Source organism: Argentina silus, assembly GCF_951799395.1.
Source record: "Argentina silus genome assembly, chromosome: 13".
Classification (NCBI taxonomy): domain Eukaryota; kingdom Metazoa; phylum Chordata; class Actinopteri; order Argentiniformes; family Argentinidae; genus Argentina; species Argentina silus.
In genome coordinates, this window is record NC_139667.1 from 13,407,113 (window position 1) to 13,425,072 (window position 17,960).

At 46.9% G+C, this 17,960-nt stretch overlaps 1 protein-coding gene across 1 annotated transcript in view; it reads right to left on the reverse strand.

Annotated features, from left to right (window-relative positions):
- Positions 1–284: 284 nt before the first annotated feature.
- The window catches only part of npas3 (neuronal PAS domain protein 3), a gene marked incomplete at both ends in the record, with an annotated part of 230,156 nt that continues 212,480 nt past the window's right edge, over positions 285–17,960 (reverse strand). Inside the window, 7 exons of the mRNA XM_083682974.1 lie at positions 285–1,511; positions 1,705–1,970; positions 3,201–3,316; positions 3,599–3,746; positions 7,935–8,041; positions 9,089–9,282; positions 14,618–14,736. Coding sequence (XP_083539100.1) covers positions 285–1,511; positions 1,705–1,970; positions 3,201–3,316; positions 3,599–3,746; positions 7,935–8,041; positions 9,089–9,282; positions 14,618–14,736 — 2,177 coding nt within the window. The remainder of the gene's footprint in view (positions 1,512–1,704; positions 1,971–3,200; positions 3,317–3,598; positions 3,747–7,934; positions 8,042–9,088; positions 9,283–14,617; positions 14,737–17,960) is intronic.

Consider the following 17,960-nt stretch of genomic DNA (forward strand, 5'->3'; position numbering starts at 1 on the left):
AAGAATAGTCAGTTTAGTTTGATCAGAGAAAATGTCATTGATCGAAAGAGGGAGTAAGAAGGGAGGAGAGGTGGAGAGGGAAAGGGGGAGGAGAGAGAGAGAGGGAGAGAACAAGATAGAAAGACACAGGGGCCATTCATTTCTATTACACAAAGCTCAATTGCTCAAATTCAAAGTGCTAGAATATATTTTTTTCCCACTTGAAACACAGTCGTTATGTCTCACAGAAGAGTCTGTCAGTTTAGTCGGTATTCAACACAGTAATATGGTCTGGGAGTTGAGCTTCAGTCTTCCTTGCGCTCCAGAGTCTGTGTGGCGTGGATCCCGTTGCTGTACACGGGGAACGGCAGCGTGGAGAACAGTCCCTCCGCCGTGGTGAACACGTTGGCTGCCGGCATCTGGCTGAGGCTGGCACTGCTGACCGCGCCCCCAAACGGCCCCGCCGACATGTTGAGCCGGTGGACGTGGTGGTACAGCATCTCCATGGGGGTCTTGGGGTCCAGGCCGAAGCCCCCGCTGTTCACGTCTACAAAGTTCATGGCGGCGTGCGCTGCGGCGGCGGCGGCGTTGGGGAGGAGGTTGCCCTGCATGGCCAGGGTGACGTCCGCTGGCGCGTAGCGGATGGTGCCAGTGGTGTAGACCCGGGGGGAGGCCGCGGCCGACACGGCGCTGGTCGTGGCGAGTGCTCCACTGACCCGGTGAACCAATGGGAGAACAACGTTGCCCGCCTGCAGCCTCTGGAGCGCCTCGAGATCGCCCGCCGTGTAGAGAAGCGAGGAGGAGGGGCTAGAGGTGGTGGGCGTGGCCTGCTGCTTGTTGTCTCGCGGCGAGGCAGAGAGGGGCGGGGAAAGAGGGTCAGAGGAGGAGGAGTTAGAGGGAGGAGGGGCCAGGCTGGCGCCGGAGGAGGCAGAGGAGGGGCCACTGCCGGTGGCGCTGCTGTAGGGGGTCTTCCTGGCACTGCTGCCCCCTCCCTCGGTGCCTGGGGGGGTCAGGACTGAGTCTGGAATGGCCACCTGCAGACCACCAGACTGGGGGGAGGAGAAGGCGTCGTGGGGAGGGGGGGGCTTGGTCATGCTGTAGGGAGACTCGTTCCTGCAGATCTCCCTGTTCGGGGGGAAGTTCCAGATGCTGCTGTCGTTGTCGAAGTTGATGGGCTCCGACATCTCCGTCTTGATCTTGAGCACGGAGGCAGTGGCGGGGGAGGGGGGATGCAGGAGGGGGGGCTCGCCCAGGGAGGGGTCCAGGGAGGGGGCGCCCCCGGGGGAGGGGGTGGGGGAGGAGAGGCGGAGACGTTGCCGGCTGTTCCCTCCGTTCCACTTCTGCTTTTTCCTCCTCTTCTTCCTCTTCTGGTGCTTGCTGGCGGCCGGTGTGGCGAGCTCCGCCCCGCTGTCACAGTCTTTCACGCTGTCACAGTCTTCATCATCGTCGTCGTCGTCGTCGTCTTCCTCTTCGGAGGAGGAGGAGGGCGAATCCCGCAGCGTCACCCCGTCCCCGTCTCCATAGTGCTCCACCTTCAAATCAAACTTGACGTCAAGTCCAGTACACTTTACATTGTTAGACAATAATAATGTTGAGATAAATAAATGCACAAAAAAATAGGAGTTGGATTTAGATTAACATGATAAGAATGTAAAAAGACAACAGTAAAAAAACAAAACAAAGATAATATCAAACGACATTTTAAATCAATGAAAAGGAGCCCACCTTGATGTGCAGCCCCCCCAGGCGGCCCAGTTGGGTCAGCTGGCCGATCCGGCCCACCTCCTTGGTCTCCCCCTCGCAGTCGGAAGGTTCCAGGCTGTCGTCGCTGTCCTGGCTCTCTGGGTTGCTGGAGCTGTCTCCCTCCTCCTGCCGTCTGATCTCCTGCTCCGAGGAGGAGTGGCCGGGAGGCTGCTTCTTACTGTCCGTCTCCGGGTCCTCGCTGTTCTCTGATTGGTGGCCCTTCCCGTCCGACTTGGAGTTCTCGTTGTCTTCGCGCGCGCGGGGGGGGGGCAGATGTTGAGGTTAACACGCAGACCTGAACAGCACTCAGAACAAACTCTGTACAACACAATGTACTCTATTTTAGAATTTTTGTTGAAATAATCACTGTTTTGAAACCGAAATAATTGTAGCTATATTTCGATTTTCTGGGGCTGGAGCAGTTACTGACATTCCATTTGAGCCTCTTAAATGTATTTTGGCAGACGTGTGATACTGCACATGGAATACATCACCGCTCTACAGAAACAAAACCTCCACCAAAACACTCAACCTACTGCTGCTACTCCTCTATCATGGCTGACATTAACTGGAGCTATTGTGGCATGTTGGCACTCTCTCCCCCACTTCAGCCTCCTGAAACTCAGTGACACTCTGAGGGCTGCCAGGGTGACAGTAGCTAGTGCCGGAGCACTCTCACACTTTCTCTGGTGCCAGGGTGAAGAGGACAACTCCAGCCCAGAGGCAGCTGGCATGGACTACAGCCCCCACGATGCACGCTGGCATAAGGGGCACTCAGGAAGGCGTGGTGCCAAGGCCCAATATGCTGCCACTTCTCTTTCCTACTGTTACCCAGAATCATCTCTCTCTCTCTCCTCCCCCTTCTGGCTACACCATCATCTTCCTGCTCCGCCCCTCCGCCTGGCTACACTCCATATTTGGGCACTAATACTAATTGTTTACCAAATGGTTCCCAGCCAGAGACCTCTTGCTGTGATGTGTTGTGTGTCACCTGTAAGTTTATATGTACTGTCTGTTCCACCTACACTTAATACAGTTAATACAGGTAATACAGTTCTATGAGACCGAATCTGAACTAAATAGTATCACCACCAGTGGAGGCTGGTAGAGGTAGGAATCGGAGGACGGGCTCATTGTAATGCATGGAACGGAATGAGGAATGGTATCAAATACACATGTTTGATACCATTCCTCATTCCGTTCCATGCATTACAATGAGCCCGTCCTCCGATTGACTTTATTTCACATTATAAATGAGGTCAGTTTAGTTTCCCCCCTGAGGTAGTGTGAGGGGTGCGCTAACAGGTGTGAACGCTACAGGTTCTGTTTGGTTCTGATATGAACGCTACAGGTTCTGTTTGGTTCTGATATGAACGCTACAGGTTCTGTTTGATTCTGATATGAACGCTACAGGTTCTGTTTGGTTCTGATATGAATGCTACAGGTTCTGTTTGGTTCTGATATGAATGCTACGGTACCAGAGTTCTCCTTGGACTCAGACTCGGAGTCTGAGGTCTCTGATGATTCGGAGGCCTTCTCTGGGAGGTTGGGCAGCTGTGCGATATCCATGGGAGTGTCCTTGTACTCCGGGTTACTGAGAGAGAGAGAGAGAGACAGAGAGGGAGGGAGGGAGGGAGGGAGGAGAGAAGAGGAAACACAGCAGACGGAGGTCAAATAGAGAAGTCAAACACAGGGCTTAAACGTTTTTTAAATGCTATTTTAAACGTTCGGGGTTGAAATTGATTTTTTCGGTCTCATAAAAAAAAATCCCTCAATTTCCCTCTGAGTGCTGTGTGCTGAGCTGCCTGTATCCAGATGTGCTTCCCCATGGAAGGCTGTTGTGGGCGAGGGCCCAGGTGTGGCGGTGTTCTCCTACCTGAGGACGTAGTTGATCCAGATGATGTTCTTCTCAGTGCCGTTCTTGGCGTTGACGGCGATGGTGGCGCTGGACTGGATCCAGATATAGCCGCTGTTCTTCTGGATCCAACGGTAGTACTTGGTCACACACTGGCCCTTGTTTATAGAAAAAGAGGGAGAACATCAGGTGGCATCCAACAGCTGTTAGAGGACTAGACCAGGCTTGGTCTGCTGTAGTGTCATTAATCAAGCTCTCTGACTGGCTGAGGAAGGGATGGGGACGTGGCCTACTGGGCTGCTCTGTACGCCAGGGGACGCCAGGGGAGGCTGGTGGAGGTAGAAATCAGGCGGGCTCATTGTTATGCATGGAATGGAATGAGGAATTCCATTCCATGAGAGAGAGGTGAATCGGACCCTGGTAAACTGGGAATCAAATCTACACCCCATCACCCCTTCATGAGAAACCAGCCTGTAACTGATGGTCCTTCATTGAGAAGCTGCAGTTCACCCCCTTTACCACCAGAGGGAGCTGTGGCACTGTGAGAACTCCACTACCCTGCCTCTGTGTCCTTGTCTGCTTCTGCTCAACCGAAGACGGTCTGGTAGTTGCAATAAATTTGGCTAAATTAACCGCTAAATGGTTATCTCAACCAATATGTATTTGCATTAATCACGGCACTCTGAAACAGAAGCAGTAAGAATAGGAGTGAGGTAGTAAATTCATATTCTTAGTTTAATTACGCCTACAACTAGCCGTTTCCACGAAAGACAGTTCCACGAGGACAATGATTTATATAAAAAGAAGACCAGTAATTAAAAACTATTAGGAATTCTATGCTTTCTGATCTTATATGTATAAGATTAGCGGAGCAGATATGGGAAATTAAAGGAAAAATAACTTGTTTTTCTTTCCAATCCACTAAAGCAGCCAGGGCATCCTGTAACCTTGATCTCACCTTCATTATTTATGCTTTGTTTATTTTATTATTATTTATTTAATTTTATTATGTTAGTTATAGAGTCTAACAACAACAATACATGGCCACAGAGGATATGAGACATTTGATACTCAATCATTTCAGGGGAGAGATTCGTAAAAATCTATATAATACTCAAATAATTATTTCAAAATGATTTACTATTAGATAACCATTGGATTTTTATTTTAACTTCTTTAACATTTTGGGAATGGAAAAAAGTGGAAGTTAGATATGCAGAATTCACCTTATTGGTTGCACTGTTTCTTTGTACTGGAAGGATTTAATTCCTAACACTGAAAGTCATGGCTCATTTAATATCCCAGTATTTATTCATTTTCATCACCATTATGAAAATCGGACAAGCACAATCCCAGTCCACCTCACAACATTGTGATATGAGCGACTAACCAATTGATTTTTAGCGTGACTTGACAAATCAATAAGCCTTGAACAGGTTTAATACCTCCAACCTACAGCTTGTACACAGAGACTCAGTCACATACACACCTCTCTGTACCGTGTGTGTTCAAACAGGGCCGACAGAGCTCTCCCCTCTGCATCCCCATCAATACGCTCCCCCGAACCCCTGCCCCACCCCTGCCACCCCATCCACGCAGGTGAGGCTTACTTTTTAACCCCTTTCACTTACAGTGCCATTAGATGTATCAGGCCGTGCTATTGATTTAGTGGTGATGAAGGGGCCTATGTTCCAGTGGTGGGGAGGAGTCTGTCTGTTTGTGTGTCCGTATGCCTGTATGCCTGTCTGTCTGTCTGTCTGTCTGTCTGTCTGTCTGTCTGTCTGTCTGTCTGTCTGTCTGCCTGCTTGTCTGTCTGCCTGCCCCTCTGTCTGTCTGCCTACCTTTCTGTCTGTCTGCTACTTCAGGCATTAAAAAGAATACGCGCCCTTTAATCTGCAGCCTCTCTCCTGCAGCCCCGGGCAAGCCTGCAGGATGGCTTCCCTCTCTCTCTATCCCTCTCCCTCTCCCATCCCAGCCTCTCTCTCTCTCCCTTCCTCTATCCCCCCTTCTCTCTCTCCATCCTCTCCTCCTCCTCTCCTGTCCTTCAGTTGCTTTTAATCACTTGGATCTCTTCCATAATGGCTGCTCGCTACCTTTCAGATACCCTTTACCCAAAGAGGCCCTCGCTCGCCTGCGACGGGGGGGTGTCACCGTCATATAAAAGTAAGTAATTTACACCCGTGAAATTGCTTTATGGAAAAGTCCTTGCGGTTCCGTGGGGGTATTATCGTAAAGGCAAGCCTTTTATGAATGAGAGAGAGGAGACAGGAGGGAACATTCACTTCTTCTCTGGCTGTTAGATATTTGTCTGGCTTCATAGACAACTCTGTGTGTGTGTGTGTGTGTGTGTGCGCGCGCGCACACGTGTACACATGCGCGGTGCGTGCGTGTGTGTGTACATATCCGTAGTATATTACATGTTTTTTTTAGAAGCTCATTCTTCTGTACTGTCCAAAGTTCTGGGTTTCTGTTTCCAAAGCTTTAAAAAAAAAAAAAAAAAGAGAAGAAAAATATACTAGTATAGCAACTTTGCCGGTGTACATTCAGCTGGCTCTCAGAGGGCGGCGTGGGGTTTTCTGTGGCTGTGTTTCAGAGTCTTTCAACAGGATAGCCGGAGAGCTGCAGCCCTTTCATTAAAGCCAGTGTGAACGGCTCAGGAGACAGACTCCTAGAGTCTGCCTGGAGGCACATGGACGAAGCCTTCAGGGGGTTGGGAGCTGCTTCTCTCTGTGAGCTGTACCAGTGGAGGCTGCTGGAGGTAGAACATCGGAGGACGGGGCTCATTGTAATGCATGGAATGGAATGAGGAACACGCAGGTGTTTTGGTACCATTCCTCATTCCGTTCCATGCATTACAATGAGCCCCGTCCTCCGATGTTCTACCTCCACTAGCCTCCCCTGGAGTTGCAGTACTCTCTCTCTCTCTCTCTCTCTTTCTCTCTCTCTTTCTCACACACTGTACTGTTCCACACGTGAAATGGAGGCAGTCTGCGTTTCCTGACAACTTGGTAGCACTGAACTCATCTCAAGTCCAATGTAGGCGATGGATGATCTCTGAGATGATCTCAGTACTAAGAAGCTTATGGAAAACTCCCTGATCATCTCACAGTCCTCTGTGTGAATAAAAAGCTAAGTGACTACCGCGCCACATTAAAAACCATCCGACCAAAGCCAATTCATTTACACCTTCTCCTCCTCCCCCCGTCTGCTTCACTTCTGACCTCTCATATAGAGAGGCGACCAAGTGGAATAATCTCTTCCATTTCCTGTAGACTCTGTGACCTCTCTGTGACCTCTGACCCTTTTTGACCTGATCACAGCTGACACTGGCACATGCTGATTGGATAGTCTGTTCCGACTGAAACTTCCCCAGGAATGTAATTGAAAAAAGTTTCAGTCACTGTCATCACATCCTAACCCATGAGCATACATTAAAGCCTCCCTTCTCTCTCTCCTCTCTGCCTAGTCTCTCACTCCTCTTTCTCCCCTCTTCTCTCCTCCTCGTTCCCCTCTTCCCTCTTCTGTCCTCTCCCTCTCCTCCTCATTCCCCTCTTCTCCTCGCCCCCCCCCCCCCCCGTTCTCTCATCCTCGTTTCCCTCTCCCCTCTCCCCTCCTCCCCCCTGCTGGGTCTCATCCTAATAGATGGAGTCTGCTGGTGTTTTAAGACATAGGGACAGTGCTCTATGCAGCAGTAATTGGGCTCTAATTCAGTTCAACTCCCCAATATCGAATCAGACGGTTGGAAATTCCCTCGGCCTGCCGACCGACAGATCCAAGGACACTTGTCTTCCCCCCCCCGCAACACCCGCCACCCACCGGGAATTGCAAACACCTAATAAAGTGGGGGATTTACACCCCCCCCCCCCCCACTCCGGTCCAGCCTGCTACGCTAAGGGGTCCGGGACGTCACACCTCACAAGACCAATCGAATGTGACGCTATGCTATTCGCCACGCCTTCCCGGTTTTTACCAGTCCAGTAACGGCTGGGCAGATGAAACACAAGCAGCGAATCGCAGAGCGGCTCCAGAGAGACAGACGGGACCTTCCCGACCACGGGTGATGACATGTCCCTTTGTTGGCAAACATGGCCGCTTCTCTAGGTGAACTCTGTTCAAAGTGACGCATCAAGAACAAGACGCCATACTGCCAGAGCTAGATATCTAGATATCATCGGGACTGAACTTGATAATAACAATGACACTGATGTGAAGCTATGTTGAAAGGTATGATGTTGTGACTCCCTGGACATCTGTGACCATGTTACTGAGGGGACTATCCTGGAGACTATCCTGAACAAAGCTGAACTGAACTGAGCTGAGCTGAACAGAGCTGTATGGTTCTAGTGGTAGTACTCACAGTCTAGATGGCAGTGTCGTATGCCCTCCACGTCCTCGGCATGGATGAACTGGTAACACCGCTTCCCCACCACGTCCACCGGCGTCAGGTCCATGTAGTCACTGATTCTAAAAATCAAGTCAATTCAGTACATTAGCACATAGAGTGCGATGCCATCGTACAATAGTATCAACAGCCGTACAATAGTATCAACAGCCGTACAATAGTATCAATAGCCGTACAATAGTATCAAAGATGACCCTGATATGGACAGTGCATCATAAATCACACAAAACAATCAAGTGAATGGCAGAAGCATTTCAGTTAAAAAAGAAGGCCTTTAACAGTAACACCTGCTCGGTAGAAGCAGTGAATATCTGAGCGCGGTGTCATTACAGCGAGTCCTGATAGACAATCTCTCTTGTCCTCCCGATGTGTCAGCCTAATGACTGGGAGACTGATAACTCCACGTAAAAACTCACACATTCAGGGGACAATAGGGTGTAATAGGACGCGCGATGTCTCCCCATTTCCCCTGGTTGATGAAACGCCACCTATCACTTAGTATTGAATATCATCTCTCCGTTCGGTGTTCCGCCGAAAGCAATCTGTCCACAATCTGTCATAAATATGGTGCTTTTATTTCGGATATTTCAGATATCCACCTGAAACCTGGATTTATGAGACAGATCCTGATCAGAATCCTATTATGGTGTCCTGAATGGCTATCTGAGGCTACAGTATCTTTGATACCTTCCACTGTACTCTGGACCAGATTGTGATGTCATATTTTCACTATAAGAGATATGTGGTTTATTTCAATCCCAACAATCATAATCAAAACAACAATCTAAAAGGCACCGCAGGTGATCACGGTTACCAGCGAAATAATCATGTTCAAAATGTACCGTTCTGTATGCACATTGAGGGTCATGCAACATGCTATTACGTTGAAACAAGGGCCGCTGTCACAGACAGGAGGTTTACATATCTGTACGGCTGAAGCGTGCAACTTATAGTGAAGTCATGTGATACAGTATATACTGAATGCTCGTGTGGATGTAGTCTTACAGTACAACATGATGAATCAATGCAATGGCCATGCGTACTTCGTACGACGCTAGTGTGGGTATCGGAACATAGGCCACAGTGTCAACACCCCAGGTGACTCTTACCTGTTCTCACAGTAGACGATGTTGAGGTCCATGTTCACCCGGATGACGAACATCTGGCAGTCGATGCGCACCTCATTGACGGTGGGTGGGGGCAGGGCGTGGGCGACCACCACCATCCCCATGATCTGATTGGGTACGGAGCGGCTGTGGGTCAACGTCATCCGGATCCTTAGCCGGCCCGTGATGTGGATCACCTGAGCCAAGACGCACAGAGGGACAGAGGACAGTTTATTTATCTATTATCTATTATCATAAACTGTTAACTCAGAAAAAGACACACAGAGAGACACAAGTGTTTCATCTATGACTGTCTCATCTTTGACCTATCCGTATATTGTTGATTCTTTTTTCCTATTCATTTGTTGTTGTTGTTCTTTAACCATTTCCTGTATATTTCATGTTCAACCTGGATGGTTCACTCAGCAACAACTGTCGCTGAGTTCTAGGGAGCTCCAGAGCACTCCAGTGTCAATGTTAAAACAGAGAGGAAGACCTTCAACCAAGAACACATGAACAAACAAACGCACAACCATCACACAGAGGGAGAGGAGGTCAGGGACAAATGTTTCTCCTGAAATGATACACAGAAGAGAGAAAGAGAGAGAAGAGAGAGAGAGAGAGAGAGAGAAGAGAGAGAGAGAGAAAGCGGCGAGAGAGATGACACACAGAAGAGAGAAAAGAGAGTGAGGAGAGAAAGAGAGAGAGAGAGAGAGAGAGACCGAATGAAGGTCCTAATTATCAGGAGCTTTAAAGTTGTGCTAAGCTTTAAAGTCTTTGTATCTCCGTTCTGTGCCCAGAGGAGGAACCGACTGACTAGATATGCACACTAACACGTTCACATCCATCCATTTTAATCAGTGTGAGAAACGCCGGGGGGAATTGTTTTGTAGTCTTTAAACTACTGACACTGGCCCCTGTCAGTGGTGCACCTCAGAGATGGGCCAGACGCCATTAGCATCATTCGCACAGACAGATCTGGCTCCCTAAACCCATTCAAAGGCCCGACCGTAGGGGACCTCGGTGCCTCTCCCTCTCTTCCCCCCTCCTCCCCACCAGGGACGGGCAACCCTCAACAATGGCAGCCTGACACAGCATGCCAATTGAGGGGGAGAAAGAGAGAAAAAGAGACAGAGAGAGAGAGACTGAGAGAGAAAGAGAGAGAGAAAGAGACAGAGAGAGAGAGACTGAGAGAGAAAGAAAGAGAGAGAGAAAGAGACAGAGAGAGAAAGAGAGAGAGAGAGAGACTGAGAGACAAGGAGACAGAGAGACAGGGACAAAAAAACAAACCGCACATCCGGCCGTGGTTGCGTTGGAGCTCGGTATATAACAAGCTAACAGTAATCTGACATGTTACAATGGCCACATCAAAAGAGGTTGCCCATGAGGAAAATGGCTTCCCTCACTGCCAAGGGGGATTTATCTGCTGTGTGATGTCTTTCTTTTCAACTGAAAAGCGTCAGCGCCTATGACACGGGAGCTAGCAGCCGCTCCCACACTGGTAAATGATACAGACTCTGTTTCCCTCCACAGTTGGTTTAGACAAAGCTAGACAATGCCCCCCCCCCCCCAAAGAAGAGAGACTGTGAAGAACAGTGAATTGTTGTTTTATACTAGTTAGTGAGTGCAGCTGAAATAAAAAAAAAAAAAAAAAAAAAAATATTTCAAGAAGTGGTGGTGTCAGAACACTGCTTTACCCCGGTGTGAAACGCAGAGAGAAGGCCCTGGCAACATAAAACAGAATGTAAGCAGAGGCATTTTGAGGTGGAGGAGAGCAAATCTTTCTTGTGGTTGAAGTCCTGCTGCTCTCGGAGAGAAGTGAAAATACTTTGCTGTCTTTTTCAACTTGAAGGCTGCTGAGAGATGCTTGTTCAACAGTGGCCCGGGGAGGAACGTGAGTTACATCAGTTACAGAAGCTGCTCCCAAACTGCGGCTGGGTGCAGTAACCATGGGAGTGGCATGGTTATTATGGCATGATGTGAATAAAAAAAACAGTATTTTGTTCATGTTAGTATTCTATTTTCAATAAAGTTTGATTGATTGATTTATCCAGATTCCCCCTTAAATGTATGTGTATGTACGTGTTTTGGTATGTATATATATTTCTGTATTTCAATTTTAATAAATTTCTAAAAACCTGTTTTCGCTTTGTCATTCTGGGGTATTGTGTGTGGATGGAAATTCCTTTAATTTAATCCATTTTAAATTGAGTCTATAACACAACAAAATGTGGAAAAAGTGAAGGGGTCTGAATATTTTCCTGTATATATATGTATATATATGCACTGTGTGTGTGTGTGTGTGTGTGTGTGTGTGTGTGTGTGTGTGTGTGTGTGTGTGTGTATGAGAACTATAGTACAGTGTGTTAGTGATGCGTTGAGCTGATCTATGCAGGCTCCCAACATGCTGTCCATCATGATCAGACAGACAGAGTGGCAGGTTGCTGGAAGACTTGACAAGGCTGTTTGGCAGCCTTCAATAAGACATCACAGCACAATGAGGGCAGAGGAAGATGTTCTAATTAGAGGCAGAGAGAAACCCCTCGTAGCTCCTGGTTCACACACACACACACACACACACACACACACACACACACACACACACACACACACACACACACACACACAGCATCACCCCAGAGAACACAGGCACATGCAGAATATACACACACACACACACACACACACACACACACACACACACACACACACACACACACACACACACACACACACACACACACACACACAGCATCACCCCAGAGAACACAGGCACATGCAGAATATACACACACACACACACACACACACACACACACACACACACACACACACACACACACACACACACACACAGCATCACCCCAGAGAACACAGGCACATGCAGAATATACACACACACACACACACACACACACACACACACACACACACACACACACACACACACACACACACCCATACACCCCCCCCCCCCCAACCCCCACAAATGAATATAAAGAAGCTCCTTAAATAAATAAACATTGGGAGAAAAAAAATGAAAATAAAAAACATACAAAATGGAAATGATCTCTCGTCAGAATAAAAGCCCCAAAGCTATGTGGGCATCAAAAGTTAGTTTTCCCCCAAAATTAAATAATAATAAAAAAAATAAAAGTACAACTTTTGAAGTAATTGCCACAAAGAGAAGGGCGAGGGCTGCAGATTGCTTCAGGAGTGCTCTTGGCAAGAACATCATAAGCTCTGGCGAAAACATTAAATATGCTCAAGCAGCTAAATGCAAACTGACACGGCTAGGGGTTGACTCAGGCTGCACCGGGCGGAGAGGAAAGGAGCGGAGAGGCAGTCACAGACAGGCAGCATATCTCAATTTAATACAAGCCAACATAACAAAAGGATCAATTTTTATAATTCATGGTTCAGCACACAATGCACTAACTCCCCCCCCCCCCCCCCACTCTCTCTCTCTCTTTCTTCCTCCGCCTCTCTTCCTTTTCCACCTCTCTCTATCTCCCTCTCCCTCTCCCCCAGCCCGCCCGCCAGCCAGACAGTGAATATAGAAGAGGTATACATAAGAAATAAGATTCATCTGGTTTCCCTGGCGAATCTCTGGAGTGCTTTTGAAATGTGATACAGCACAAATAATGATGGAGAACCTTTACATGAGTGCATTAAATGAGATGGAGCCGAGATCTGTTTAAAAAAAGATGGCTTTAAGCTGGAGCTGGCTTCACTTTGATTTGACCTCCAGAGTCGAGAGAGGGGGATATAAGGGGCTATGATGCGTGCCGTGCCGTGCCGAGCTGAGACGAGCTAAGACGTCACTCTGAGGCTGAAGCACAGATTACCTAATACCAAGCATGGATGCCATATGCAAAATTAATACGTCTCTGTGTTATGTAGCAAAAACAAGTGTTGATTTATTTTAAAGTAAATGTAAGATAAGCTTGCCTGTCCTTGTCTGGCCCAGTGATGTCTGCATGCGTGCATATTGCATGTGTGAATATTGATGCTGTGGCTAGCCTACCTTCCTCACTTCATGCTGTGGTTAGCCTAGCTTCATGCTGTGGTTAGCTTAGCTTCATGCTGTGGCTAGCCTAGCTTCCTCTCTTCATGCTGTGGTTAGCCTAGCTTCATGCTGTGGTTAACCTAGCTTCCTCTCTTCATGCTGTGGCTAGCCTAGCTTCATGCTGTGGTTAACCTAGCTTCCTCTCTTCATGCTGTGGCTAGCCTAGCTTCCTCTCTTCATGCTGTGGCTAGCCTAGCTTCATGCTGTGGTTAACCTAGCTTCCTCTCTTCATGCTGTGGCTAGCCTAGCTTCCTCTCTTCATGCTGTGGCTAGCCTAGCTTCCTCTCTTCATGCTGTGGCTAGCCTATGGTTCATGTTCTGGCTAGCCTACCTTCCTCACTTCATGCTGTGGCTAGCCTAGCTTCATGCTGTGGCATATGGCATAAAAGGCAAACTCTTCTATTTGTGTTACCCAACATGGACAGACATTACAACTAGTAGATTTAGATGACCTGTGTAGTAATCATGCAATTACATTGGATTAATATGCTGTTTGCATATTGTAATAATATGTTTGGTGGTTGGTTCCGATCCCATTCCGGTGCACAACATGCATTAGCTGAGGACTAACCATCATGGGATATACTCTAAACCCTATGCTAGAGGGCCTAACCATACAGGAAGGAGATGGAGTTGGGGATGGAGAGAGAGAGAGAGAGAGAGAGATGGAGAGAGAGATGGAGAGAGTGATCTTCAGATAGCAAAGGTAGGTGTGTGTGAAACACACCCTGATCCCCTACCTCTACACCCAAAGCCTCCACAAGTCACACAGCTTATGTGTTAGCAACAGTATATATGGTCCCGCCGGGACGATATATACTGAAAAATGTATGCACTCACTGCAATGTAAGTCAGCTAAATGGCATATATTATGATATTAGCTTATCAAGTTAATGTTGAACCTGCATGACTCTGCTCTATATATACATATACACACGTTAAAACATCCATCTGTTACCTGTCATGCTTAAACACGAACTGAAACACATACCAACATTTCACAATATACAAGAACAAAAAAACATTCGGTTAAAAGCTACAAATGAAAATAAAGCTTATAGAATGTGAAACTCAGGATGGACATGCATGTCAGGTACATCAGTGTACGGGGTGGGAGTAGTCACACAGAGGCAGTTCCTAATCGTGAGCGAACGAGAGAAAGAGAGAGTGTGTATTCACCCTCTTGACTTCCATTCCTGGTGGTCAGAGTCTAGAACCTCTCTTACTGCAGGGCTGGGCCACTGCTATGGGCTATTGGAGCTCAGGCACGCTAGGTTGCTACAGGCTAGTCTATTGGACCTTTGGGCAGCTAGGCTCCTAGGATAGTCAATCTTCCATTATAGCCTGACCACTTGATGTGGACCCCAGGGCTATTGCAGGGGAGGCTGGTGGAGGCAGAAATCCTCTGAGCCTCCTCGGGTCTATTGGACCTGTGGACTCCTGCTATATCTAGTCAGTCTTACCTTATAACCAGAAGACTTGATGTGGACTCCTCTCTTGGTCAGTGTAGACTTCATTCTGATGAAGAAGGAACGTTCTAGAAGGTTGTCTGGCCCCAATAGGCTGGGACTGCTGGACTCCACTGTGGGGGAGCAAACACACACATCCAATTACTTTACATTACCTGTCCAGTACACCCCACTATCTGTCCAATACACTCACTGCCTGCCCGGGTACATGTGTGTGTCTAGGAAGCCCCTCAGGAGAGGAGGGTGATATTAAAACCCCCAGCCCAGTAAGATTGGCTGTAATAACAACTTCTCATTGAGTTTCTATCATATCCTTGTGGTAACCCTCTAATGGGAGAAGCAGCACACCTCAATAAAATAGAAAACACACTGCCAATAAAAGTTTGACCATGTTTTTAATTATGTTCTTTTAACAGCAAACAACCTATGCTTGGTGTAACACTGTAATTGAACGTTTTTAGTAGCAGTTAAAAAGTCAAGTACGTTTGTATGTTTCTCTTCGTTGAGCTCAAATATTGTGTTTACTATGAAGTGGAATTTGCTATTTAGTTAAAGGAATAGCTATTATCTGTGATTCACTCTTCTGTGATACACGCACACACGCACGCACGCACGCACACACACACACACACGCACACACACACACACTCACTCACTCACTCAACATTGTCTATGAAGCCAACCACTCTAATTCTAAACACAGAGATATCTATTTTGGTGTAACAGAGTTAGGAATGCTCTTATTATATTGAGTGACTTTCACCGAAATGATCATTTCTTGCTGTTATTAATGTGGTATGAGTGTTACTCAGCATGAACGAACAGAGACAGAAAGCTCCTCAGTCCAATGACCATGTCACTACCACTGTCACACTTCAACAAAGACTCTCATTTCAAGGATTTCCAACCAGTGCATTCTAGTTACCCTGCACAGTACTGTGGTTTCCCTGATCTAAATCTAGTTCTAAACAAAGGGATATCTATTCTCTCCTAAACATGCGTAGTTAAGCATCCTCAACAAGTGGATTCAACATACCATGTACTGTAGCTAGCAAGGGAGGCTGGTGGAGGCAGCTCATTGTAATGCATGGAAAGGAAAGGGAATTGGTATTGGTGCCATTCCTCATTCCGTTCCATGCATTATAATGAGCCGTCCTCTGATTTCTACCTCCACCAGCCTCTCCTGCTTCACACCCGCCTAAAATGAACAGGTGAGACAGGTATATTGTATGTGTATTGTAACACACAGAAACATGTACCCAAACGAGATGTGTGTGGTAAACACACAGCACAACAAGGGTATCTACCAGACAGAGGTGAAAGTGTCCATTAGTCAGCATGTGTAGCTGATCAGGCCTTAATCAGATGCATATTCATAACATGGCATCCGTCACACAGGGCCAGTACAGGAGGAGACAGGCTGGCCCCGCCCCCATGTCCTTCCTGCCCAGGGGTGGACCGACCCCTGGGCAGGAAGGACATGACTACTGACTACTGACAAATGACTGTGTGTGTGTGTGTGTGTATATGTGTGTGTGTGTGCGTGCGTGCGTGTGTATGTGTATGTATGTATGTATGTATGTATGTATGTATGTATGTATGTGTGTATGTGTGTGTGTGTGTGTGTGTGTGTGTGTGTGTGTGTGTGGTGGATGGGGGTAGGGTCCTCAAAGACCACTTTATTTTAGAGGTGTGAAACCCCCCCCCCTCCAACCACCATCACCATCACGCAGCCACACCGATGAGGCAACACAGGAGGCGAAGGAGACATAGACAGGACTAGGAGATTAAAGAGCAGAAGCACGGACAGACAAGACTAGGAGATTAAACTGAAATAGGATTACCAGAAACAGCACAACACCTGGAAAATCAGGTTTTCTGCTGCTCTGCATACAACAGGGCTGATGTAACTTTGGCTTGGCTAGGGACCGGAAACAATATGATCAGGAGGGAGGGAGTGGGGTGAGGAGCGAGGGGGTGCTGCCATTCTCTTTCATCAGGCGTCTTTTTCTTTTCTTTCTGAGGGACACAAATTAAATGTCATTTAAAATCTAACTAGTTCTTTATCACTCCGGGGAGAAGGCCTCAGCCATGTTATATTTAGTCATTTCATTTCTTCTGATTAAATATGAATTACTATGAAATTGTTCTCATCATCTAACACAGCAGCCCGGAATACGCCGGCCGCTTTTTAATACACTATAATATAAGCACAAACTTGAAGCTCTCCGAGAGTTTAATTTGCCACTCTAATCCAATCAAATCAACCTTATTTCTCTTATCACAGATTCCCATTTTGAATTAAGTGAGCTCATTAGTTTTAATCAAAGGCAGAAAGATCAAAACTCACACTTAACTGCTTTAGATCATAGCTGTCAGTCAGCCGCTCTGTTCTATTGGACTAAAACACAAGATCAGAGGCTCTTAGAACTGAGTGTTTTCATTAGCCAGCCACAGTGCACCAGGCACCAGCCACGCTTTAAAGACACGCCATTCTCTCTCTCACCCCAAGGACTACTGAAGCTGCATCAGGGTCATTTGTGTCGTGTGTTTTTGGTGTGTGAGTACGTGTGTGTGTGTGTGTGTGTGTGTGTGTGTTTTTCTGGTGTGTGTGTATGTGTGTGTGCATGCATGTGCATGTGTGTGTGTCTGTCTGCTGTATGTGTTTCTGGTGGGTGCGTGTGTGTGCTTAGTGTGTTTCACCAGTGAACTAGATAGTAGTGGCTATGATAGGTGTGTGAATTATGGAACAGCAATTTACAACTCATACACGGACGGACGTCATTGCAGTACTTTCCTTTCTTCATCTGACTGAGGATAATGTAGAGGCTGTTTCTTCATCAACCTAACGTTCATATGGAGCTTGTTGGAAATCCCAGACTGATCAATACCCAGAGAGGCACTGGGGACAATTAGTGTTCCTAGATAGACCAATGGTTTTAAATGTTACTACAGAAAAAGCAGTTTAGCCAATGAACAGCCTTGATACTTGGAGAATAATGATATAGCATATAGCGTATATATCTTTTATGACGCGTGAAGTACCCTTGAAGTACCACGGTAATAGATGTATAGTATAGAGCGATTACAGCCTAACCATGTGATCAAATTGATGTATTCAGATAAATGCATTTTTATGTTGATATTATACTGGCCTATATATTATAGTGGCCTATACCTTATGATAATGTGAATATACATTGTATTATGTATCAAAATGATGAATTATTAAGGACCAGTAAATCACAAATGACCAAAGCATTTCGGAGTGAAAGCTTAAAACTGTAAGACAATATCTTTGAAACCTGAATGTTGCAGAAAGAAATGACACCTTTTA